The 20,132-nt window shown below is 37.2% G+C and overlaps 1 protein-coding gene and 1 pseudogene across 28 annotated transcripts in view; both read right to left on the bottom strand.

Moving 5' to 3' along the window:
- Positions 1–382: 382 nt before the first annotated feature.
- NRCAM (neuronal cell adhesion molecule) overlaps positions 383–20,132 on the bottom strand; it is a 283,744-nt gene continuing 263,994 nt past the window's right edge. For 27 of the 28 annotated variants that reach the window (XM_075929866.2, XM_089779334.1, XM_075929927.2 and 24 more), the window contains 3 exons: positions 16,844–16,975; positions 15,370–15,448; positions 383–2,698 (listed from right to left, as the gene is read on the bottom strand). In XM_075929866.2, the coding sequence (XP_075785981.2) occupies positions 2,461–2,698; positions 15,370–15,448; positions 16,844–16,975 (449 nt within the window). In that variant the 3' untranslated portion in view covers positions 383–2,460. Of the gene's footprint in view, positions 2,699–8,405; positions 8,468–15,369; positions 15,449–16,843; positions 16,976–20,132 lie in introns of all 28 variants that reach the window. The other variant, XR_016349926.1, reaches the window with a different exon arrangement.
- Positions 10,584–12,555, bottom strand: LOC149525568 (uncharacterized; annotated as a pseudogene).

Below are 20,132 nucleotides of genomic sequence, written 5' to 3'. Positions count from 1 at the left end.
AGCAGCTGGATGTTCAGCAGTTTTGAGAATCAGGTAATTGATTTAGGAACTTAAATCTGATTGAGGAGTGTCTCAAATGAATATGGAAGGTCTCTTTTTGTGGGTAGATGTGGGGAAGTAATTTTGTCTTTTGAAGCAGGCCCTCAGTTTTGATCAAACAACATATTTAGGGAACAAAACAGTAAAGGAACTTGAACAGGACTTGATTTCAGTGGGGATCAGACTGATAATTAATATTTTTTAACTGATATGAAAAAATGACGCACTGCAACATTCTGAAAATAACCTGGTTGTAGTTCATTAGTGATTTTTTCCACTTTAAAAGTTCTTAAATGTGGTAAATTGGATCGACATTTAAATATTTTTTGAACAGAACACACAATGACATTTTAAAACCACATTTATTTTAATACAAAATCTGTTGCACTATTACAGAAGTGAGCCTGTATGTGTACCCTTACATGCACAGATAAATTCAGCATCTACAATTAAAGAAGAATAAAATTTCACTTTATTGTTACCAATATCATTGGGAAATCTTATTAAGAAACTCTCTTTGTGCTTTTTTTATTTTTGTTTCCATGAGGAAAATGGATTACGGAAAGCTTAATGGTGCAAAAGAAGCTTATATGGTTGACTTCCATTTGTGATTAGTTCAAATTGTACTTTACTACAACACATCCATAAAAGCTTGAAAGTGTACTATGGTCTAATGTAATCCACGGACACAAGCTCTTAAGATATCTAGAAATCTGCAGTAAGTATAACAATTCACTATTTCGTTTTCACAGCAAAATATATGTTTAAGTAGATGCTTTAAAATACCATGCACTTCATTGGCTATAGTACTTCTTACACAGTACAACATAGGCTTTTTTGTTTTATTTGTTTGGAACAACTAGAAGCATATAGCATCTACACTTTAAGTGTATTTACAAATTCAACACATATCTACATATAAAAAGCATACTTAAAATTAAACTTGATGCAAGTTATGAAAAACCAATTTATTGGCAAATGAAACTGAGCATTCCTTCAACCATAGGTTGTTATAAAATTTCATATTTGGAAGTAAACCGTTTGATTGATATAGTATGTGAGATAATATTTTTGCAACTGATAACAGTAATTTTTTGTCACTAAACGTTGCTGGCATTTGTCAGCTAGCTTGAATTTTGTGGTTCTGAGTAGTAATCTATACTTTGCTTTCATGCTGTAGAGTAGATAATTTCAGAAGCTGCCGCATGGGTCAAGCAATGACTCAAAGGAGAATGTGCTGTTGCTGGCATGGCATTTTTAAACATATTTTACAAGAGATTTTTAGGTTTTGCAGTATTAGTAAAATATCTGAATGCAGCCATTTTTGTATAAACTGTGCAAGGCTGTGAAATCATGTTGTGCTCTAATTGTCTAAAAGCTGTTATTTTATCTTCAAGGAAGAAAATCAAATTGTGCTTTGTGTAATTTTAAAAAATGTTAACCCTTGCATTTTGCAGCACAACAGTTTCATAACATCTCTGCTTTTTACTGAGTTATTTTGTTTGGCAATAATACTAGTTCGCTAATCACAGCTTACTGCACCAACTGACTTAGTAGTGCAGTGCATTATGGAATGCATATTCTATAAAGGCACTGAATGTATTTCGCCCTGTGTTTTCTGGAATATTTTCTCTCATTTTAAAATTTCACTTCAGTGACTGTACAAATTCCAAATGCATTGCAATGCATTATGTTTTATGTTTAAAAATCAATCCAACATATATACGATGTAAAAATAGAACACTGTAGTGCTGTAATACTTGATAGATTAGGAAGGCTAGAAAGTAATAGGAATAAAGAGCAGATAACAGGGTCTCAGTAAGCATCAGCAAATGCAAGTGTCATAATTAAATCATTTAGCAATTATATACCATACATACTGTTCCTAGTTGTCTTGCAAAAAGACATATGATAGCTAGACATTAAAGTCACCAATTTCACAACAATGTCCACAAAGACATTGAAGTTCTATATAATACTACTATATCACTCTGACAATGAAAATGGAATTCATATCCAGGGATTTATCTGAGGACTGCATAACAAAATATCAAACCAGATTTTAATAGCATACACAGGTTTATCTGTGAAATGTGTAGCATTTTTCATGCATTATACAGTATTTTTGACAGGAAATAACATTATCAGATGCTGTTATGTTGTTTTTGTCAGTTCCTTTTTTTAAAAAGCAAAAATACTCAAGTTCTGAGCAAAATTTTTTGAGTTTTGCACTTTGATTCATACTAACATATCACTTACTTGTGTTGTTATAGTGTATAACTGTATTGACCTATATGTTCTCATAGTATAAACATCTTGTCCGTAGGAGCTTTGTCACCTGCATGTTCTTAGTATGAAGATTATGCACAAGTGCTTTAAACACAATGGAAAATATTGAAGGAAGGGAATCGAGTTTCTTGATTAAACAAAGGAATTCATGGCATTGACAGGAGAAGGAGCCTCAGAACTTTCATTTCCTTCTGCAGGTTCTTTCTCTTTTTTACCACTGTATTGTCCAATAAAGGAGCCATCCTCATTAAACTGACCATTTACACCTTCTCCATAGTCAACTAAACTATCATCACTGTCCTCCTTTTTCACAGTCCTGTCTGAAGGTGTTCGGCTTCCTTTCTTTAGAGGTTTATGATCCTCTGCATCACTGGAAAAATATAGGAAATTCAACTGATTAATAGAGATACCATAATTTACAAAAGCAAAACCAAAACAAACCATGCATGCAGACTTTTAAAAAGCATGTGACCAGACCTACAATCCTTTGGTTAACCCAATCTCATTGTAGAAACAAACTGATATGATGAATACATGGTGTAGAGATGGTTTAAACATATAATGTCTTCAGTAGAGCAAGTGCATTTTTTCCATCGTGCATGGTTTTTCAATGGTAAGATATTCTGCTCTTGATTTGGAAGCAAAAGAATTGCAAGCATTAAATCAGGGATTGTTAACGTTATAAAAGCAAGTTCTTTGTTCTTCAAAGAAAAAGCTTATGCTGTGCCATGAAGTTAGTCTGTTAAACTTCTTAATTCTTTGTTTCCTTGAATATGAATGAAGAATGAATTTGGTTAAATGAAATATATTCTTTTCGCTTGTAAAAAAAGAAAAAAGGTGCTGCATTTCAAATAATTTGTTACATTATGCAGGCTAGGTTTGCAATTTTCAACCTTACCTTTCAAGAGACCTATATATTCCATGAAAAGGGTGCAGAAGAAACAAATGAAAATAGCCTAAGAAGAAAAGCAGAGTCCATATCCTGATAATGATCAGTATTAATAATAAGAATTTGAACTTATAATTGCTAAAGCATGTTCAGACACAGAAGCTATTTAGTTGAATACTGATAACACAGGGCTGTTTAAGGCATGCTAATAATCTAAGAAAGCTTTTAGACTTTTTTTTTTGGTTGCAGTTATGGAAGAAATGCTTTACCCTATTTCTTTTATCTTTGCTAGCCCTATCCTATGGGTATATACATATAGAAAAAGTCTGTTTTCTTTGTCTAGAAAGTTAGCTTCCTATTATATTCATGACTCAAATACAATCTGCATGTGAGAATCCATATCTAGTGGAACAGACTTTGCGAGGCTGTGTTTAGGATTTGGCATACTTTTCTATTAAATAGGCTATGGATGATCTTCAAATTGAAGACTTCAGCATTACTTCAAGTTGTGGCTTCCCACTTAGGCTGTGTCCAGACTCAGGGGTTTTTTCGAAAAAAGTAGCCTTTTTTCGAAAAAACTTCACCTGCGTCTAGACTGCAGCCGCGTTCTTTCGAAATTAAATTGAAAGAACGTGGCTTTTCTTTCGACGGCGGTAAACCTCATTTCACGAGGAAGAACGCCTTTTTTCAAAAGTGCTCTTTCGAAAAAAGGCGTTCTTGAAAGCAAACAGGGCTTTTTAGAAAGAGAGCATCCAGACTCACTTGCTGCTTTCTTTCGAAAAAGCGGCTTGCTTTTTCGAAAGTTCCGCGTGCAGTCTAGACGCTCTCTTTCGAAAGAGGCCTGCAATCTAGACATAGCCTTAGTATCTATTTGGGTAAGGTGCACATTCAGATGGAAATATTTAACTTGTACATACAGTAAAACACTCTAGCTCGTATGCATTTGGGCTACAGAAGTAGTTGACAAATGTGTTTTTATTTTTTAACAGATTCACAATTTATGTGGGTGAAAAATAAATTGATATTAGGAAAAATAAAACTTTCATTGTGCCATACTAACACAGAATGGCTTGTTAACTTTGGGTATATATTCAAAACTGAGTGATTTAGCTGCACGGCTCCAGTTACTAAATTCTTTAATTGTTCACAGCATCTGTTTTTCATTCTTATTTGAAGGGATATTACCATCTAGCCACCAAGAACATGCTGTACAACACACAGATACAAATTTTGTTGACTAATATTCTGCTGCACTGCATTCTACTGTTATTACAAGCTATTAAGCCAACTTTCTATTACACATGGTACTTTTTACATAATCCCTTCCTCTTTTTAGACTTCAAAACATCCCAAAGGGCTGTACCTAAGAAAATTTGCTTTCTATATACGGGTCTGTATTTACAAATAAATATATCGCTGTATATGTTCTTAGATCTATATACAGATAAAGAGGAGATGTGCTATTGTATCATATACGTGCATTTAAGGATTTAATGTTAGAAGATAAAAGTCAAATGACAAAGGAGTTTCATTTGTGGCTACCTAGGCATATAAGACATGAGGATACAAATAATACCATCCATCTTCTCTGCCTGCTTTGGTGTCTTGAGCAGACAAGGGATTAACAATGACAAGAATTCTACTCTACAATTTGAACAGCAGGACTGTTCACAAAAAAAAAAAAGAAAAGAAAAAAGAGTTGGCAGTGGGTGTGACAGGCTCATGGTATGTCATGCATGCAAGTGCCGGTGATTACAGACATCCTGAATAGTTTCTTGTTGGATTTCTCAGAAGAGATTTCATTCTGGCAGGGCATTATATTTATGAACATGATGAGGGAATGGGTATATTTATATAGCTTATACTTGCAGATAGCTAACAATAGTGTGGTTTAGCCATTTTCACCAACCGTTAAAAATATATATTCTGAATCAATTTAAGATGCAGCACATCACTTCTGAGTAGAACTGCATCATGCTGCAGTAATGCTATATTAATCTTTTTAATTTCAGTCAAATATCTGAACGCAAACAACAAATCCACAGTCAGACTACTGCCCAATTAAGCTTTATGTGGCTGGAGATTCTAGTCAGCCTCTTATCTCCTGGTAATGTTGCAATATCTGCTGAAACAAACATATACATATATTTAAAATCAGCTGGCTACCCACATGGGAAACCATCCCTTCACCCTCCTTGTTTCATTCACGTATGATATATAGCTTACATTTGTGAATTTGGTTAAAATAGTTTTCATTGGAACAGCTGCCTAGAAAAGACATACATTTGACATTTTAAAGGAACCTATTTTTTCTGTAGCACTGTTGTAGAGTTTGCAATGGTATATAAGTAAACATAGTAATGACTACTGCATGTGTGATCTTCCTGTTTAATTCTTGTTTAATTCTAACCACCACTTGTAACATAATATGTGTGGTGGGAAAACAGAAAAAAAGAAGTTTCTTGCACTACGTTCAGACTTGAAAAGTAGTTGGTCACATATAGAGACTGTCCATAAATATTAGGCAGCTCAATTCACATCTAATATGACATGTGATAAGTGGAAAATGAGAGCCTGCACAATTTCATTTTATATATAGTATGAAAATACTGTTCAAGAACAAAGAAAATCAGAGGTAATGCCTCATGCATGAACCAGTTTCCAAATGTTCATATAATTTTGGATGAAGTGTAAGAAAACACATAAATAACTTTAAATTTTTGACATACATGTTGCAATGCAAGAAACAGGCTTATTGTTACAAAATGCAAAGATATAAATTAAAATATATACTAGAGGATCAGTAGAAGAGGCAGCAGTTATTTTATACTAAAGTAAAATCAAGCTACTCAGAAAATATTACATGCTTTTGTAGAGTTCTCAAAGAAGGGAGCAAACTTGGTTATTGTAACTCGTCTTTAATAGTTATTGAGTCACTATAACAAAATATATTTTGTGGCTATATACATGGACATTTTATTTAGTGAAAACAGTGAGGTACATTATGCTTTCACTAGGAATTCAGCCTGAATAAAGCATTGGGTAAGCAAGAACTGCTGCCAAGATTTACAAATAGCGATGCCTGAAGGTAGGTTCTCAAGTGTATATTTAGACATTTAAATAAGTGGTTTGATTTTCAAAGGTGCTGAATAACCAGTAGTTCCTACTGAATCTAGGTGCTCTGCTCTTTTAGAAATCAGGCTAAATCTTTTAGATTCTTCAATGCATACATAGGCTCTTACATTTTCAAAAATGACTAGTAATTTGGGGGTTATTTTGGACAGTTAGCTAAAGACATATTAAAGGGGACTGGGTTTCAGAAAACATATGTCCTACCTTTCAGACCCCATTTTTGAAAATCTTCATCAACATTTATATGATTGTCTCAATGTTTTTCAAGATAAAACAAACCATATTATACAACACAATTTTTAAAAAATGTAACCAAATTGTTACCACATATGTAACTATTTTGTTTTTCTAATATTGATAAGCACTGCCTAAGAGGCCTTAGTTATTTCACAAATGCCGTCCAATTTAAAAATGACAAAAATGATAATGTCCTTCTCAAGAGTAGAAACTGAAAATCATTTAAATGTTCTGAACCATACAGCACGAGATCAGTCCAATTCTTACACTGAAACAACAAGCTTGTCCCCTATTAAGACTCTTGCTTGTCTACAGATCCAAATATTTTGTGAGCTGTGTTTCAGTTCACTCAATACAGGCAGTCCCCGGGTTACGTACAAGATAGGGACTGTAGGTTTGTTCTTAAGTTGAATCTGTATGTAAGTTGGAACTGGCGTCCAGATTCAGCCGCTGCTGAAACTGATCAGTTTCAACAGCGTCTGAATCTGGACGCCAGTTCTGACTTACATACAGATTCAACTTAAGAACCCCAGGCATCCCCAAGTCAGCTGCTGCAGAAACTGATCAGCGGCTGATTCCAGGAAGCCTGAGGCAGAGCAACTCTGCCTCGGGCTTCCTGTAGTCAGCCACTGGTCAGTTTCAGCAGCGGCTGACTTGGGGACGCCTGGGGCAGAACAGCTGGGGTGCTGCCCGGTTGGTCCAGTAGCGCCCAGAGCGGCTACGGGACCAACTGGCAGCGCCCCAGCTGCTGTACCACAGGTTTCCGGAGCAAAGCCACAGAGCACGGGGGCAGCGGGACAGCCCAGACATGCCGTGGCTGTCCTGCTGCCCTCGGGCTCCGTGGCTTTGCTCTGCTTTGCTCCCCGTCCCCCTGGTCTGCAGATGTGTCTGGGCTGTCCGCTGCCCGCGTGCTCCGCGGCTTTGCTCTGCTTTGCCCCCCCCCCCCCCGTCCCCCTGGTCTGCAGACCAGGGGGATGGGGGGGCAAAGCAGAGCCAAGCCGCAGAGGACGAGGCCAGCTCACGGCTTGGCTCTGCTTTGCCCCCCCCCCCCCCGGTATGCAGACCAGGGGGAGGGGGGGGCAAAGCAGAGCCAAGCCGCGGAGCGCGCTGCCAGCTGCCAGCCCAGCCCTTGGTCTGCAGACCGGGGGGGGGGGGGCAAAGCAGAGCCAAGCAGAGCCAAGCCGCTGCCCACGTGCCCACCAGAGCCAAGCAGAGCCAAGCCGCAGCCCTGTCCGCTGCCCACGTGTTCCGCCGTTTTGCTTCCTCTCCCTGGTCTGCTGGAGACCAGGGAGAGGAACGGCCCCGTTCGTAACTGCAGATCCGACGTAAGTCGGATCCGCGTAACTCGGGGACTGCCTGTACTTTGCCAAAGTTTGAATCCTTTCTTGGTTTAAATTTATTCACTATGGGATGATAACTGGTAATGAGCAACAATGATGACATTTATGGCACTGAATTTTACACAATCTGTTACAATATGCAGCAAAGAAAGCTCAAGAAGAAACTATTGTTTCCCATTCCACTGTAACACGTTTATTTATTATCACAAAATATTTGGACTTAATTGAAGAAATTATCTGCGCAGAATAACTCAGGAGCACAGGTTCGCTACTCTGGGGTTTACAAGTAAATAAGAAATATGATACTTTATACTGTATCAGAAACATTTGTAACAACACTGACTTCATACAATTATTATACTTCCTACAAAACAAAACAAGATCTTTTGACTTTAAAGTTCCTTACGTTACTTATATTTATTTAATTTTGGGGGAGGCACAAAATGTATTTATAATCTGAATAATGAAAAAATACTTACACAGTTGGTTGCATTGTGTCTGTGATTTTTCTATATGCTAGTAAGGATGCAGATTCTATTGTCTGTATAATTAAAACAAACAAACAAACAAAACTGCAGATTTACACAGGAGTGTACCTGCATGAAGGTGGACGCTGGCATGAATGCACAGTTACAGCATATGCAAAAATCAAATCCGGGCATTGGGATTCCCTCCCTTTTTGCACCGCAGCAGTATAGTAAGAAGTTCTGCCAAAGTACTGGCAATGGAAAGAACAGTTGGTACCCAGGGAGCTTTCCACTCCTCATTTGGGAGGAGGGAAAGTAAGAATAATGTGATTTTTATCAACCTGGATTGTGTGCTTAGATGAGCGACTATAAAATTTTTGGAGAAAGGCAGAGAGAGTGAGAGTGGGGGAGTGAAAAAAGGAAGGATGGAAGGGAAAAGGAGAGATGAAGGGGCAGATAGAGAGGGCATGAGAACACTGATGTTTTGTACAGTGCTTATATATCCTTGGGGGTGCAAAACAGAGAAGGGACCCTGTGCTCTGGGGAAGATGAGTGAGGTTTCAATGTGTTGCCAAAAGCATACTGCACAAAATAGCTGAATTGTCTCGTTATGAATTCTGAAGCCCAAAGAGCCTTAGAATATCAGCTTTAGAATGTTTATAACTCACTGCAAAAACATGTTGCTAAAGCCAGAAATTCTGATGTACTATCTGTGAGGCTTGCTCTTCTTGTTTATGGAGCTTCATAAAACTATTCCAAAATACAATCATGACAGATCATAAAATCTTTTATTTATTTACTCATGACTTATACTGACCTATACTTATCTATTGCCATTTTTAGCATTCAAATAAATTACAAATTTATCAACAACATTTATAGTGAAAAATTTAAAACCAGTATTTTGAAATGTTTTGCACGCACAGTACATGTAATTAACATTGAGACAGTAACAACAAGGAACAAAATATAGGTGTGAACATGTATGGATTTTTCACTGAGATGAGGTTGCTATCCTAATAAGTTCGATGACATGCTTGCTATTTTTTCCAGAACCAATTTTAAGTTCCTAGCTGCTTAATAAAGAATGAATCTAATGGATGGACAGGCGTTTCCCCCCATTATCTTATATTAAGAACCTTTGCTCTTTAAAAGTAAAGGGCATGTTTTGAAGACTTGAATTAAATATCTTGAATAAAATGGCAACAATCATATAGCAAAACGAATTTAATTTTCTTTCTGGTTGCATGAAACAAATAGCAAACTTGCAGACAATGGATGAGATGAACAAAAAAAGTGGGGAGGTGGCAATGAAGAGCTTAACTGTAGTGAATTTAGGAATATCTGCAGAAAACATTAGAAAGGTGGAGTACATCAAACACATCTTCATGGATACATCACATTTTTTAAAGGAATGTATTACCTGCAAATCTTTTCTTTGTCTACATATTAGTCATTCCTCCCTAGAAATAGGTACATGCAACAACCAGTCAGAATGCAGGAGAGGTTTTTGTGATCTGTGTACAGCTCAGAATCAATTCCCAGAACAGTCTTCCATAGTCACAGACATGCAAAATAACTCAAAATATGGTTAGCAACATCCAGTTGGTAACATGCAACTTCTTCCACTTCTAGCATAACTCTTACATGCAGAGTGATGCTAAACAACCTAGCGGGGGTGAGGCATTCCAGGCTGACGGATATGAGGATACAGAAAATGAAGTTTGCAGGGATAAATTCCTTCTTCTGTACCCTCAGATCAACTGCCTGAAATGATTGGGTAGAAGAACCTATATAAATACCTTTGAACTAGGGAGGCTAATGTAGGCATTCGAAGTTGCAAATGAAGCCCAGGATTTAAATATCCCAGGCTTTATTTGCATCTTCCTGTCCGGTCGCCATTTTAAAATTTCACTAGTCCAGACTAACTGCTACAGGCGGCAGGGAGCCGGTAGTTCGAATAAGGTCAAAAGCTGCTCTATTTATCAAGAAATCCTGGATACAAAAGACATCTTAGCTGAAAATCCTGAAATTACAACAGAGGAAAATGGCATTGTAAGCCTTAGAATATATCCCTCATGCTGATCATCTTGCAGAATGAAGAAGGATTGCAACACCTTATCTAATAATGCAAAGCACTGAGAGTTAACCATTCCTAAGCAAGTTCACAGCCCAAATATAGGTGTTTGGTTGAAGCTCTTACTTGTGGGCCAATATGTTGAGGAAAGAAGGCAGAGGAATACCCAAGACATATATATGCAGACGATCCCTGGGTGATCACATTGGCACTCTTATTACTGTATAGGCCTTGTCCTGTATGTTCTTCTTAATCACCTTTTACAGAATTGGGATTGGTGGAAATATATGATACAGAAATATCAGGCTCCAGAAAACAGGAAGAATCAGTTGTACTGAATGAAGAACGTTGGATGTTTCCTGTTGTCTTGAGTGACAAATATACACTTACAAATGTTCTCCACCTCTGTATTAGCAGGCTTGTAGATGCTGATCAAATTCCCACTTCCTTAGAGCATTGTCTGGGATAGAACTTTGGCCTCTCCTGCAAGTTGAACAGGATTGACACTTCTCAGGAACTTTTGCCCTGAGGGATACAGTAGGAAGACTAAAATGTGAATGTGACAACAAATCGTCTTAAATCTGACATCTGTGACTTTTCTGGAAAGTATTAATTTCTGGTAGAATCCTTTGCCTCTTGCTTTGAGATAGCTAATTCTTTGTGTCTGGGATTGTGCCCTTTTAGAGATACTTTTGCATGACATTTGAGAACACTGTGGGTCCAGATAGCCAAGTGAATAGAAGGGTTGATACTGAAGATAGTGCTAAATGATAAAATCAGAATGGAGATATTAGTGATCTGAAGTGATGTGCATAGGACATAACTATCTTGTGAATCTACTGACATCTCCTGGCTATTTTGCTGGGAGGAGAGTTTTTAATTTACTAAAACAGATTGGATCACCTGAAATCCAGAACTGGTCTCTCTTTGAAGATTATGAAATTCAGAAAGTAGATATCTAGATTATTTTGTTTGGTAAGGCTTGAAATCACAGCCTTGGCTGATAACAAGTGCAATATAGCTGATAAAATTCTCTGCTTTTTTTCTGCAAAAGAGAGATGAAATTCAGTCAGAAGGGAAAGTATTTCTATAAAATCTATGCTGGATCCCATTAGGACTACCAAAAGGACTCACGTGTCCATTATCTTAGTCCAGTCACTGAATAGGTCAACTTCTTCCAGCTATTTTGGCTTCTCGAAGATTTAGAAAGCGCTCTATAAAGTCAAAAGGCACTTCCGTATGGATTTGTTGTCTCACTGAAAACCAGAATCCCTTATGTAGTTGGCATGAAAGGCTTGAGACACCCCATACTTTCCCTTTTCCCCTTTAAACTTAGGTGCAGAAAAACTGGGAGTATGACATTCATGAGGACAGGAAAATAAAGAGATCAGAGAGGATTTTTTTTCCAGTGATGGAGGGAACACTTATGGTCTGAGAAACACTTAAGGGCCTGGTCCAAGGAATAATCAAACAACATGCCTCCTTTTGTATGGTAAAGACAACAGCTGACATTTTATACCTAAGTTGGAAGACCAGGGACATAGTCAGATCGCCTACGGCAGGCCATGTTTTTAACTGTCAACCTGATTGGATTCTCTGCTGTATCATGGATGAAATTAACTACAATCCTACACAGATTGTGTGTCCTCTGCATTGCCCCGGATGGGACCCTTTCCTTTCTGTCTTTTGATAGTTCTTCCTCCAGCCATACTAATAAGGCTCTAGTGGAATAGGTGGAATAGATGGATACTCCAAGTTGAGCTGCTGCTAATTTGAAAGATCTTTTAATTGCAGCCTCAGCCTTTTTATCAGCAGCATCTTTGGGGACAACATCTGAATTAACAGGCAAAGAAGAGTTAGCATCACCAGTGACCCAAAACTCTATCTACCGTGGGTAAGACCCCCCCACTGAGAAGTTTTATCCACTCAAAGAGGGTACAGCTTAGATAGAACTGTGATTGCTACATGTTTTGCCCCAGGATTACTCCAACTTCTAAAGATCAGTTTTTCCACAACTGAATGGTTGGGAAGGGCCTTATCCATCTTTTCTTCTTCAGAGAGGGTGGGCAATTCTTCACTACTCTCTTAATATGCTTGAATTCTCCATGTTAAATTTATGTGCAGCTTCAGGCTCCTCTTATTCCTCCATGGAGCAAGCAGGGGACACTTCAAATGTCCTGTCAGCCTTAGACTCCTCTTTCTTAGAGGCTGCTAGAACCTTTAAACTGCCCATACCGTCAGAGACCAAGGCCAACTGCTTCAGAGGAAACCAGTGCAAATTGCATGTTATACCCTGGAATTCTTTACTGGGGGGGGGGGGGGGGAGTTCAGCCTGTGCAGCAGAAGCAATACTGTGCCTTGACATGGTAAGTACATCATTTAAAATGGTTGTACTCTCAGGCAATTTGTGAACTTCTGTCAGATTCAGAGACATGAGTAATAGTTGTAGTAGTAACAGAAGGTCTTACTGTCCTGCAATGAGACCTATGGTAGTCCTCTAAATCTGAGCTGTAGTCCAGGGCATGGTATACTCCTTGGTGGAGGGCAGAACACTGTCCTGCCAGTGATCCATGAACCAGGGCCTGGCTGAACAGCTGCTGAAAGGGGAAATGCCATCCTGCCTGAGAATCTAACCTCTTAACTGTTCCTGTTACCTGTTGCAGAGAAACATGATTTCTAGAGACATTCCTGGATTTCCACTCATCTGATCTCTTTCCCTCCCGGAAGAAGGAAAATGGGTTAGAACTAATCCTTGAGAACTCTGAAGACTTTTTAGCTCTCCTCCTGGAGGAGGGGGCGTCTATTCTGGTCCTCGAGGATTCATCTGCTGATCTTCTGGACAAGTTGGACTGCTCAGATTTCATAGTAGTTATTGTGGTAAAGCCAGAGTCTGTTTCAGGTGTTTTGGTGGCATAGTTACCTTTTCTCTTCTTGTCTTTGTTCAATTTCTTTATTGTCCATGTAGACATGGACCTGAAGTAATGAAAAAACTCAAAATACTAGAATTCTTAAACATTTTAAGAAGAACCTAAGCCACCTTTCCTCAAAGAAGCATGGCACCATGACCAGAGCTGCGTGAGGCAGAATGAAACTGGGAACTAATCGGCTGCACTGATGCTGATCTAAAGAGAGGGCGCCAAAATATCTTCTGCAGTCTGACTGGTTGTCTCTAAGGAGAAAAAGAAGACAGCCCATCATAGGCTAATGACTCAGAAATACTTTTAGAAAGGAGTTTTCTGCATGGTGAATTAGGGGAGCAACTCCTTTCCTGTGAACAATTATAGAAGTTGCATATGTTATTCTCCATATTCACTGCACCATGGGTTGATAATATCTTTCTTAAATTGCATTACAAAACCATTTAAGATAAGCAGTAGATAGTTCTGTGGGTTAACACACAAGCCATTTACATATGGATACATACAGTCAAACCCTGGTACATGTTACACATAAAAAGTGAATTCACTGATTTCATCCTAGACCTGACTGAATATTTTGTCAAAATCACAAAGCCATCACATAATTTGGCACAGTTCTGCATAAACATCAGTTTCTGCTAAAGAAATGTCCAGGAATAGAAAACCGGAGGAAATGCAAATTAAAATTCAGACACAATGGCTGTACAGAGAAGCTTGTATAGTACTTGTTTGTACTGTGCCTGTTTCCAGCCAGTGCTTTCAGTCTCTCATTTTTGTCAGCTAAAATCAACTAAATTAACCCTACAGGTATTTAAAATTAAAAACAAACACCAAGTTTTACATGTTTTTGTGCTGAGCTGTCGAATATTATGAGGACAAAGAATAATTTTAATAGCCGCAGGAGTAAACAGAAACTGCTCTTTGGCATTCAGAACAGTGAAAAACTATAGAAATTATTCCAGCCAGATGGGATGCACATTCCCCTACAGAAAAAATGTTACAACAGTCCAGTGAATCCCATTTGTCAGAACAGATTTTCCATGCACTAAAATTGATTACGTACAAAAATTAAAGTCTATAAAAATGTTATTAACAAAGGAATATGCCATAAAGAATACATTACCTATGGAAAAATAAATGTAACACTGACCTGTGAAAGAAATAATATCCTTTTCTGTACTAAATCAAAATGTATTTAATATAATGAAAACACACCATATGTAACTATTATAACACTTTAAATAGCATATTTTTTGTGCTGCAAGGACATTCAGCTCACACATTTTTATGAGAATGACAATTAAAAATGGCATGCAAGAATGACAGTCAGCTCAGTAACATGATTTGAAGCAGTTTGCAGTATCTCATGCACTGAATTCCCTAGAGTGGTGTGTTTTTCTTAAGCGATATTCCCTCTTCTCTGTCATTTACATTTTTGTTGTTGTTGCTGTTTCTGTATTGGTACTGGCAGCAATTTTAAAAACACCTTTTCCCAATGAATGGGATACAAGTTACTTTTGTCTTTGTTTATATGAGAAGCACATTTCCAAGACGAAGTAATGTAAATATACTGCAACTCCAAAAGGGTCACAGGATAGGGCAAAAGTGCTGCCAAGTATTTGAGCTTTTGAATATATTAAAGATGGGCCTCTGGATAGAAATGCTTTATTTTTGAGGTATCAAAATTCAAATCTGGATATGAGTTTTACAGAGATGGCCCATTGCTAAAATATATGATAATATTAGTACAATCCTGCAAATCATAATTCTTGATGTTTTAATTTTTTCTAGCAGTCTCATTAAAGTTATATTTATAATTAATTTGGTAATTTATTAAAAGCCAAGTAATTTGCACCATAACAAAGGGGTTGTCATTTCATTTTCATAAAATAAGTGTCATGTTATATAAACTAAATGTTATTCCTAATTCCAAAATGGAACATGAGAGGGAAACAAAGAAAATTATGTGTCAATTGCTTACCTGTATTCGCCAAATGTTCCATCATCTTCTTTCATTGGCTGTATTTCTGGATCAGCATGTGCATCTTCCTTTTCCTTCACTACAATATTTGAAATTGGGATTTTTATTTTTAAATTTTAGGACTAAATATTTAAAACCTCTTGCAAAGTGACCTATGTGGGTGCAACTATTATGCATTAGGTTGGATCACTTTGGAAAACTGCAGCCTTAGATTGCTACCTCTAAATAAAATACATCTGTGGTAGTTTAATAATATTGTTATTGAAATGCATGATACTGTTTAAGGGTGGTGGTGAAAGTCCTTTGTTGCAGCCTTTTTTGAATATTACTTTTAAAAGGGACACTTTCAGATTTATGAAATGCATTTCTTTTCTAGGTTAACAGAAAAGTTAGATTGTTAAAATTTAAATAAATTAGTTTGTATTTATGCTGTTAATTGACTCTGCATTTCTCTCATACTAATAAATGAAAAAGATTAGTATTCCCTTTGGTTTATAGCCATTTTCTAGCAAATTTTCTTTTCTCATCTTATCCATTAGCATAACTGCAGGAATACCTGGGGTACAAATAATGCACAAGATATGTTTATTTTTATTAGAAGAATGTTGACATGATCTTCTCAAAGTTAACTGTACTTTTCATAATAAATAAATCTTCTTTGTATATGGAGGCCCCGATCTGGGAAGCACTTAGATATTTAACTACCATTATGCATGTTTAAAACTTGTGCTATTTAACTCATGTAAAGACATAAACCATGTATTTGCAATATTGGAACCGTTGATACCAATGTGACAGAAGCCTAGGAATAACTACGATAGAAGACAGATACTTAAATAGTATATATGCCAATAAATTCTGGGAAATTATATTACAAATCTTACACATAAAAATACTGTTTCACTAGCTATTATTCTAATATGTTACACCCTGGTCTAGTAGTTAAAGGTATATGCTATCCATTTTTTATGGTATCCAGATAATTTTCATACTTATCTGGTACATATTTAGTTTATATTCCATTATTCAAGGTGATATGAATCATCACTGGCAGTATTTTCAGATGGTGTAATTATGATAATGCACATCTTGAGAAGTCACTTTTGGCTCTTACAATTACATATTGAAACAATTGATTTTTTTTTAAACACAAGCCAGTTCAGCATGACATGCTAAAATTGAAATACCCGAAATAGCTAGTAATTGTGTGCTACATACATCTCAGTTTATTTATGGAACTATACTTATTGCAGGAAAACGACACCATAGTGACTATCCAGACATATCTGTAGTTAAGTAATGCATTGAGTACAATTTATTCTGAAATATCTTTAGAACAACTGACGCAAAGAAAACTTCTAACTGGCTATTAGTATGTGATGTTATAGAGTCAATGTCCACTATGACTAGCTAATAAATAGGCGCGACTTCTCTGGCATATTATTATTTTTGTTTATACTGAGGTATATCCTACCTGGATATTTGCCACCCTTATTCCTTCTTATGAAGCAAACAATCAGCAAAATCAAAATAAGAAGAGCCACAGCACACATAAGGCCAATGAACCATCCTTGAGTAGCAATGTCAACCTGCCGGCTTGCCATTGCTGAAGAATGAAAGGGAAAAAATATTAGATTATCTGATACACATTTAAATGTTCATTATATTATTATTTATATAAATAATGTAAAATAATTTATCATTTATTATTTTAGTAACAATGTGGCAGTTAGCAATCATGAGTGATATAATAGCACTGTAAATGTAAGTGTTTACATTTTAATAACTGTAGGCTTACAACTACAAAAGCTTAGACTTGATCTCGACTATCTCTAAAGTTCCTGTATATTACTAATTTAAGTAATCATTTAAGTTTAACAATTCATCGTACACCACGTATATGACCTATACATTTATTCTATCACTTTTTACAAATTCTAAAACTGTTCTCAAACTTATCATGATAAAAATAAAAAAAGGAATTGTGTTTTATAACTTATACAGCATCACCTAAAAAAAAAGCAAATACTCTTTGGCTAGCGTATGCCAATTCCTACACTAGGCAAAGGAAACAAGGAAGAAGACATCACCATTCAATTTAAACAGAAACAAAATCAGATTTGAGCACATGTAAAGTCTTGTCAGGATTCTGCTCTCTTCTAGGCCAACTATTATCATACAGTTCATTTCAATTGCCATGATTTAAAAACACTTGTTTAGTATCTGAAGTAGTAAGTGGCATGTGAATGGGCAGCCCCTCTTTGCATCTCTCTGTGCTGACTACCATGACTGCTGGGAAGTGACATTCAGAAGAGACCTCAATTATAGAGCAGACACAGAGAGCCCTTGTGCAGGGTTAGAGCTGCCATTCCCTGTGTATCCCAGAAATCTGTGTGGTTTGGATGCTGTGCACTCTGCTTCCTCCATACACCTATCTTCTGTCACACAAATTGAGTTTTTTTCCAGTGACCATAATGTTTTTCCACTCTCACATGTGAAAATAATGGAGTCAGCTGCTCTTAAAGGGAGAGGGAACCCTTGAAGGGAGACAGTAGAGGAGACATCAACTAAGTGGAAAACAGGAGGAGGGCATCCACCTACCACCAGCCTGTCCACTCTCTGCCACTCCCCTTCATAGAAATGCTGGCCTGGAAAGAGCAGTCTAGGAGATTTACATATATGTAATGATTAGTAGAAACACCAAATCCATAGGGTTGAGGAAGGTCCACAGGCACAAAGTTCCCTCTGTACACAGATGATGGAAGCATTTTTCTCCAGAATTCCCAGATTCTTCTGCTCCCCTTCATGTGGACCTATATGGCAGGGAGGTTTCCCAAAATTTCTATTGAGATCAATGGCATCTCACATCCAATCTCAGTAGTGATAGAAATGTAGCCGTGTTAAGTCTGGTGTAGCTGAAACAAAAAACAGGACTATGTAGCACTTTAAAGACTAACCATCTTGTTAGTCTTTAAAGTGCTACATAGTCCTGGTTTTTGTTCCAATCTCAGGAGAAACTCTACCTAACAGGGTCAAGACCTACACACGAATCTCCTTTGCTCTGCCTTTGTATGAGATGGGAGAGGCCACCTTACACATCCTGAAGAGAGTGCTCTGTATGTTTAGCTCCACCCAGGAAGCCAAAAGAGGAGAAGAGAAACAAGTATTTATGCTTAGGTAGAGGACAGGTATCTTTGCCCCAACAGCTCTGCAGAGATGACCAGTGAGATTACCACTCTTCCACAAAGGAGATACATCTTTACGGAAAATCCCAGGGACACTTATGGATAGAGGAATTCCTAATACTGCAGCTACACAAGAACAGGAAATTCTTGCAGCCAGAATTAGGGGACACTGGGGTCCCTGAGCCAATATGAACACATAGCCTCAGGATGACCTTGGACTTGTGAGGATGCCCCAGATTTGTAGGCAAACTCAGGGACTGATTTTTGTTGTGTTCGCAGCCTTGGGGGGAGGGGAAGGGATACTCTGTAGTCTGATTTTTAGAAGTTGAATATACAGAAATAATTCCAATATTTCTATTAATATGCCTGACAAAATAAAGCAAACCAATTTTATTTCTTTTTTATATAAATTTAAAAACCTAAAACTTAAATATATTAAAATGTTGGGATAATATTTAACCCGACATTAGGAAAATATATAAGCAGAAAGGTAATCTCTCTCTGAATTTTAAATCACCCTATACCAGTAGTCTTATTTTCTATTCTTAGATTAGAGCGATTTTGCTTTTTGTAAACATGCATATATAATAAATCATTAAAATTTTAGTAGCAAATGCTATAGCAAAACACACAAGCACATGTAACACTCACGTGTAGCAAGAAAATAGTATCAAACAAAACAATCCATGCATAAAAGCATGCAAGAGATGATAAGAGTAAAGATGAAAACTTACTTATGCAGCTTCTTGTATTCTTTGACTTATTGTATATCCAATAGGGAGGGGTTTCTAAAGCCCAGTATAACTTTAAAAAATGACATAAAATTTCCTGTTTACTCTAAACAAATTATCTGCTTTTGGCAGAAAGATATTTACTTCCGATGAACACAGAAGCTGCTAATATGCGAGAAAAAATGTAACCCATGATACTGGACAAAGGAGAAAACCACGCATTATGAAGATGCTCTATAGGAATGCTCTCTAGAACAAATATTGGTAGAGGCCTCACATGCCTAGCCTAGGCATCTTGCTCTTTTTCACCACTCCCCAATGTTTAGCAGAATTAGCCCACACATCAGAAAGTGACATAGCTAGATTATTTTAGAAAGAATTTTGCTGAACAAATCAGCTGATGTGGTAAAATCAAAAGCAATTATTTATATTGAACCTTTCCTTGGTCCAGGAACAGAGAATATTGCCTCTAATGTTCCCAGACTTGAAAGACTCAAAGAATGGAGCCGAGATGTTCAACTTATTCACAGATACATGTAGGAGCCTAGATGTGTTGATATAGGCTATGTCTACACTGCTGCTTTTTATCAGAAAAAGGTATGCAAACTGCACTCCTTTTGTTTTGTTGGAAGAGGCTTTTCTGAAATTTGGCCCATCTACACTAGGCCAAATTTCGGAAAAACCTCCTCTTTTGGAAGAGCTCTTTTTCCTCGTGGCACGAAGTAGTCAGGGCTTCCGAAGGAGCGAGTCTGCTCTTCTGCAAAATATGTCGGAAGAGCAGATGTGTTCCCTGGGTGCAGGGAGTTTTTCTGGGATACCAGAGGCATCCCGGAAAAACTCCGTAGTT

Source organism: Pelodiscus sinensis, chromosome 1, assembly GCF_052426305.1.
Source record: "Pelodiscus sinensis isolate ZL-2025 chromosome 1, ASM5242630v1, whole genome shotgun sequence".
NCBI lineage: Eukaryota > Metazoa > Chordata > Testudines > Trionychidae > Pelodiscus > Pelodiscus sinensis.
Note: the sequence above shows the minus strand (reverse complement) of the source record. Positions and strands in the feature narration are given on the sequence as shown.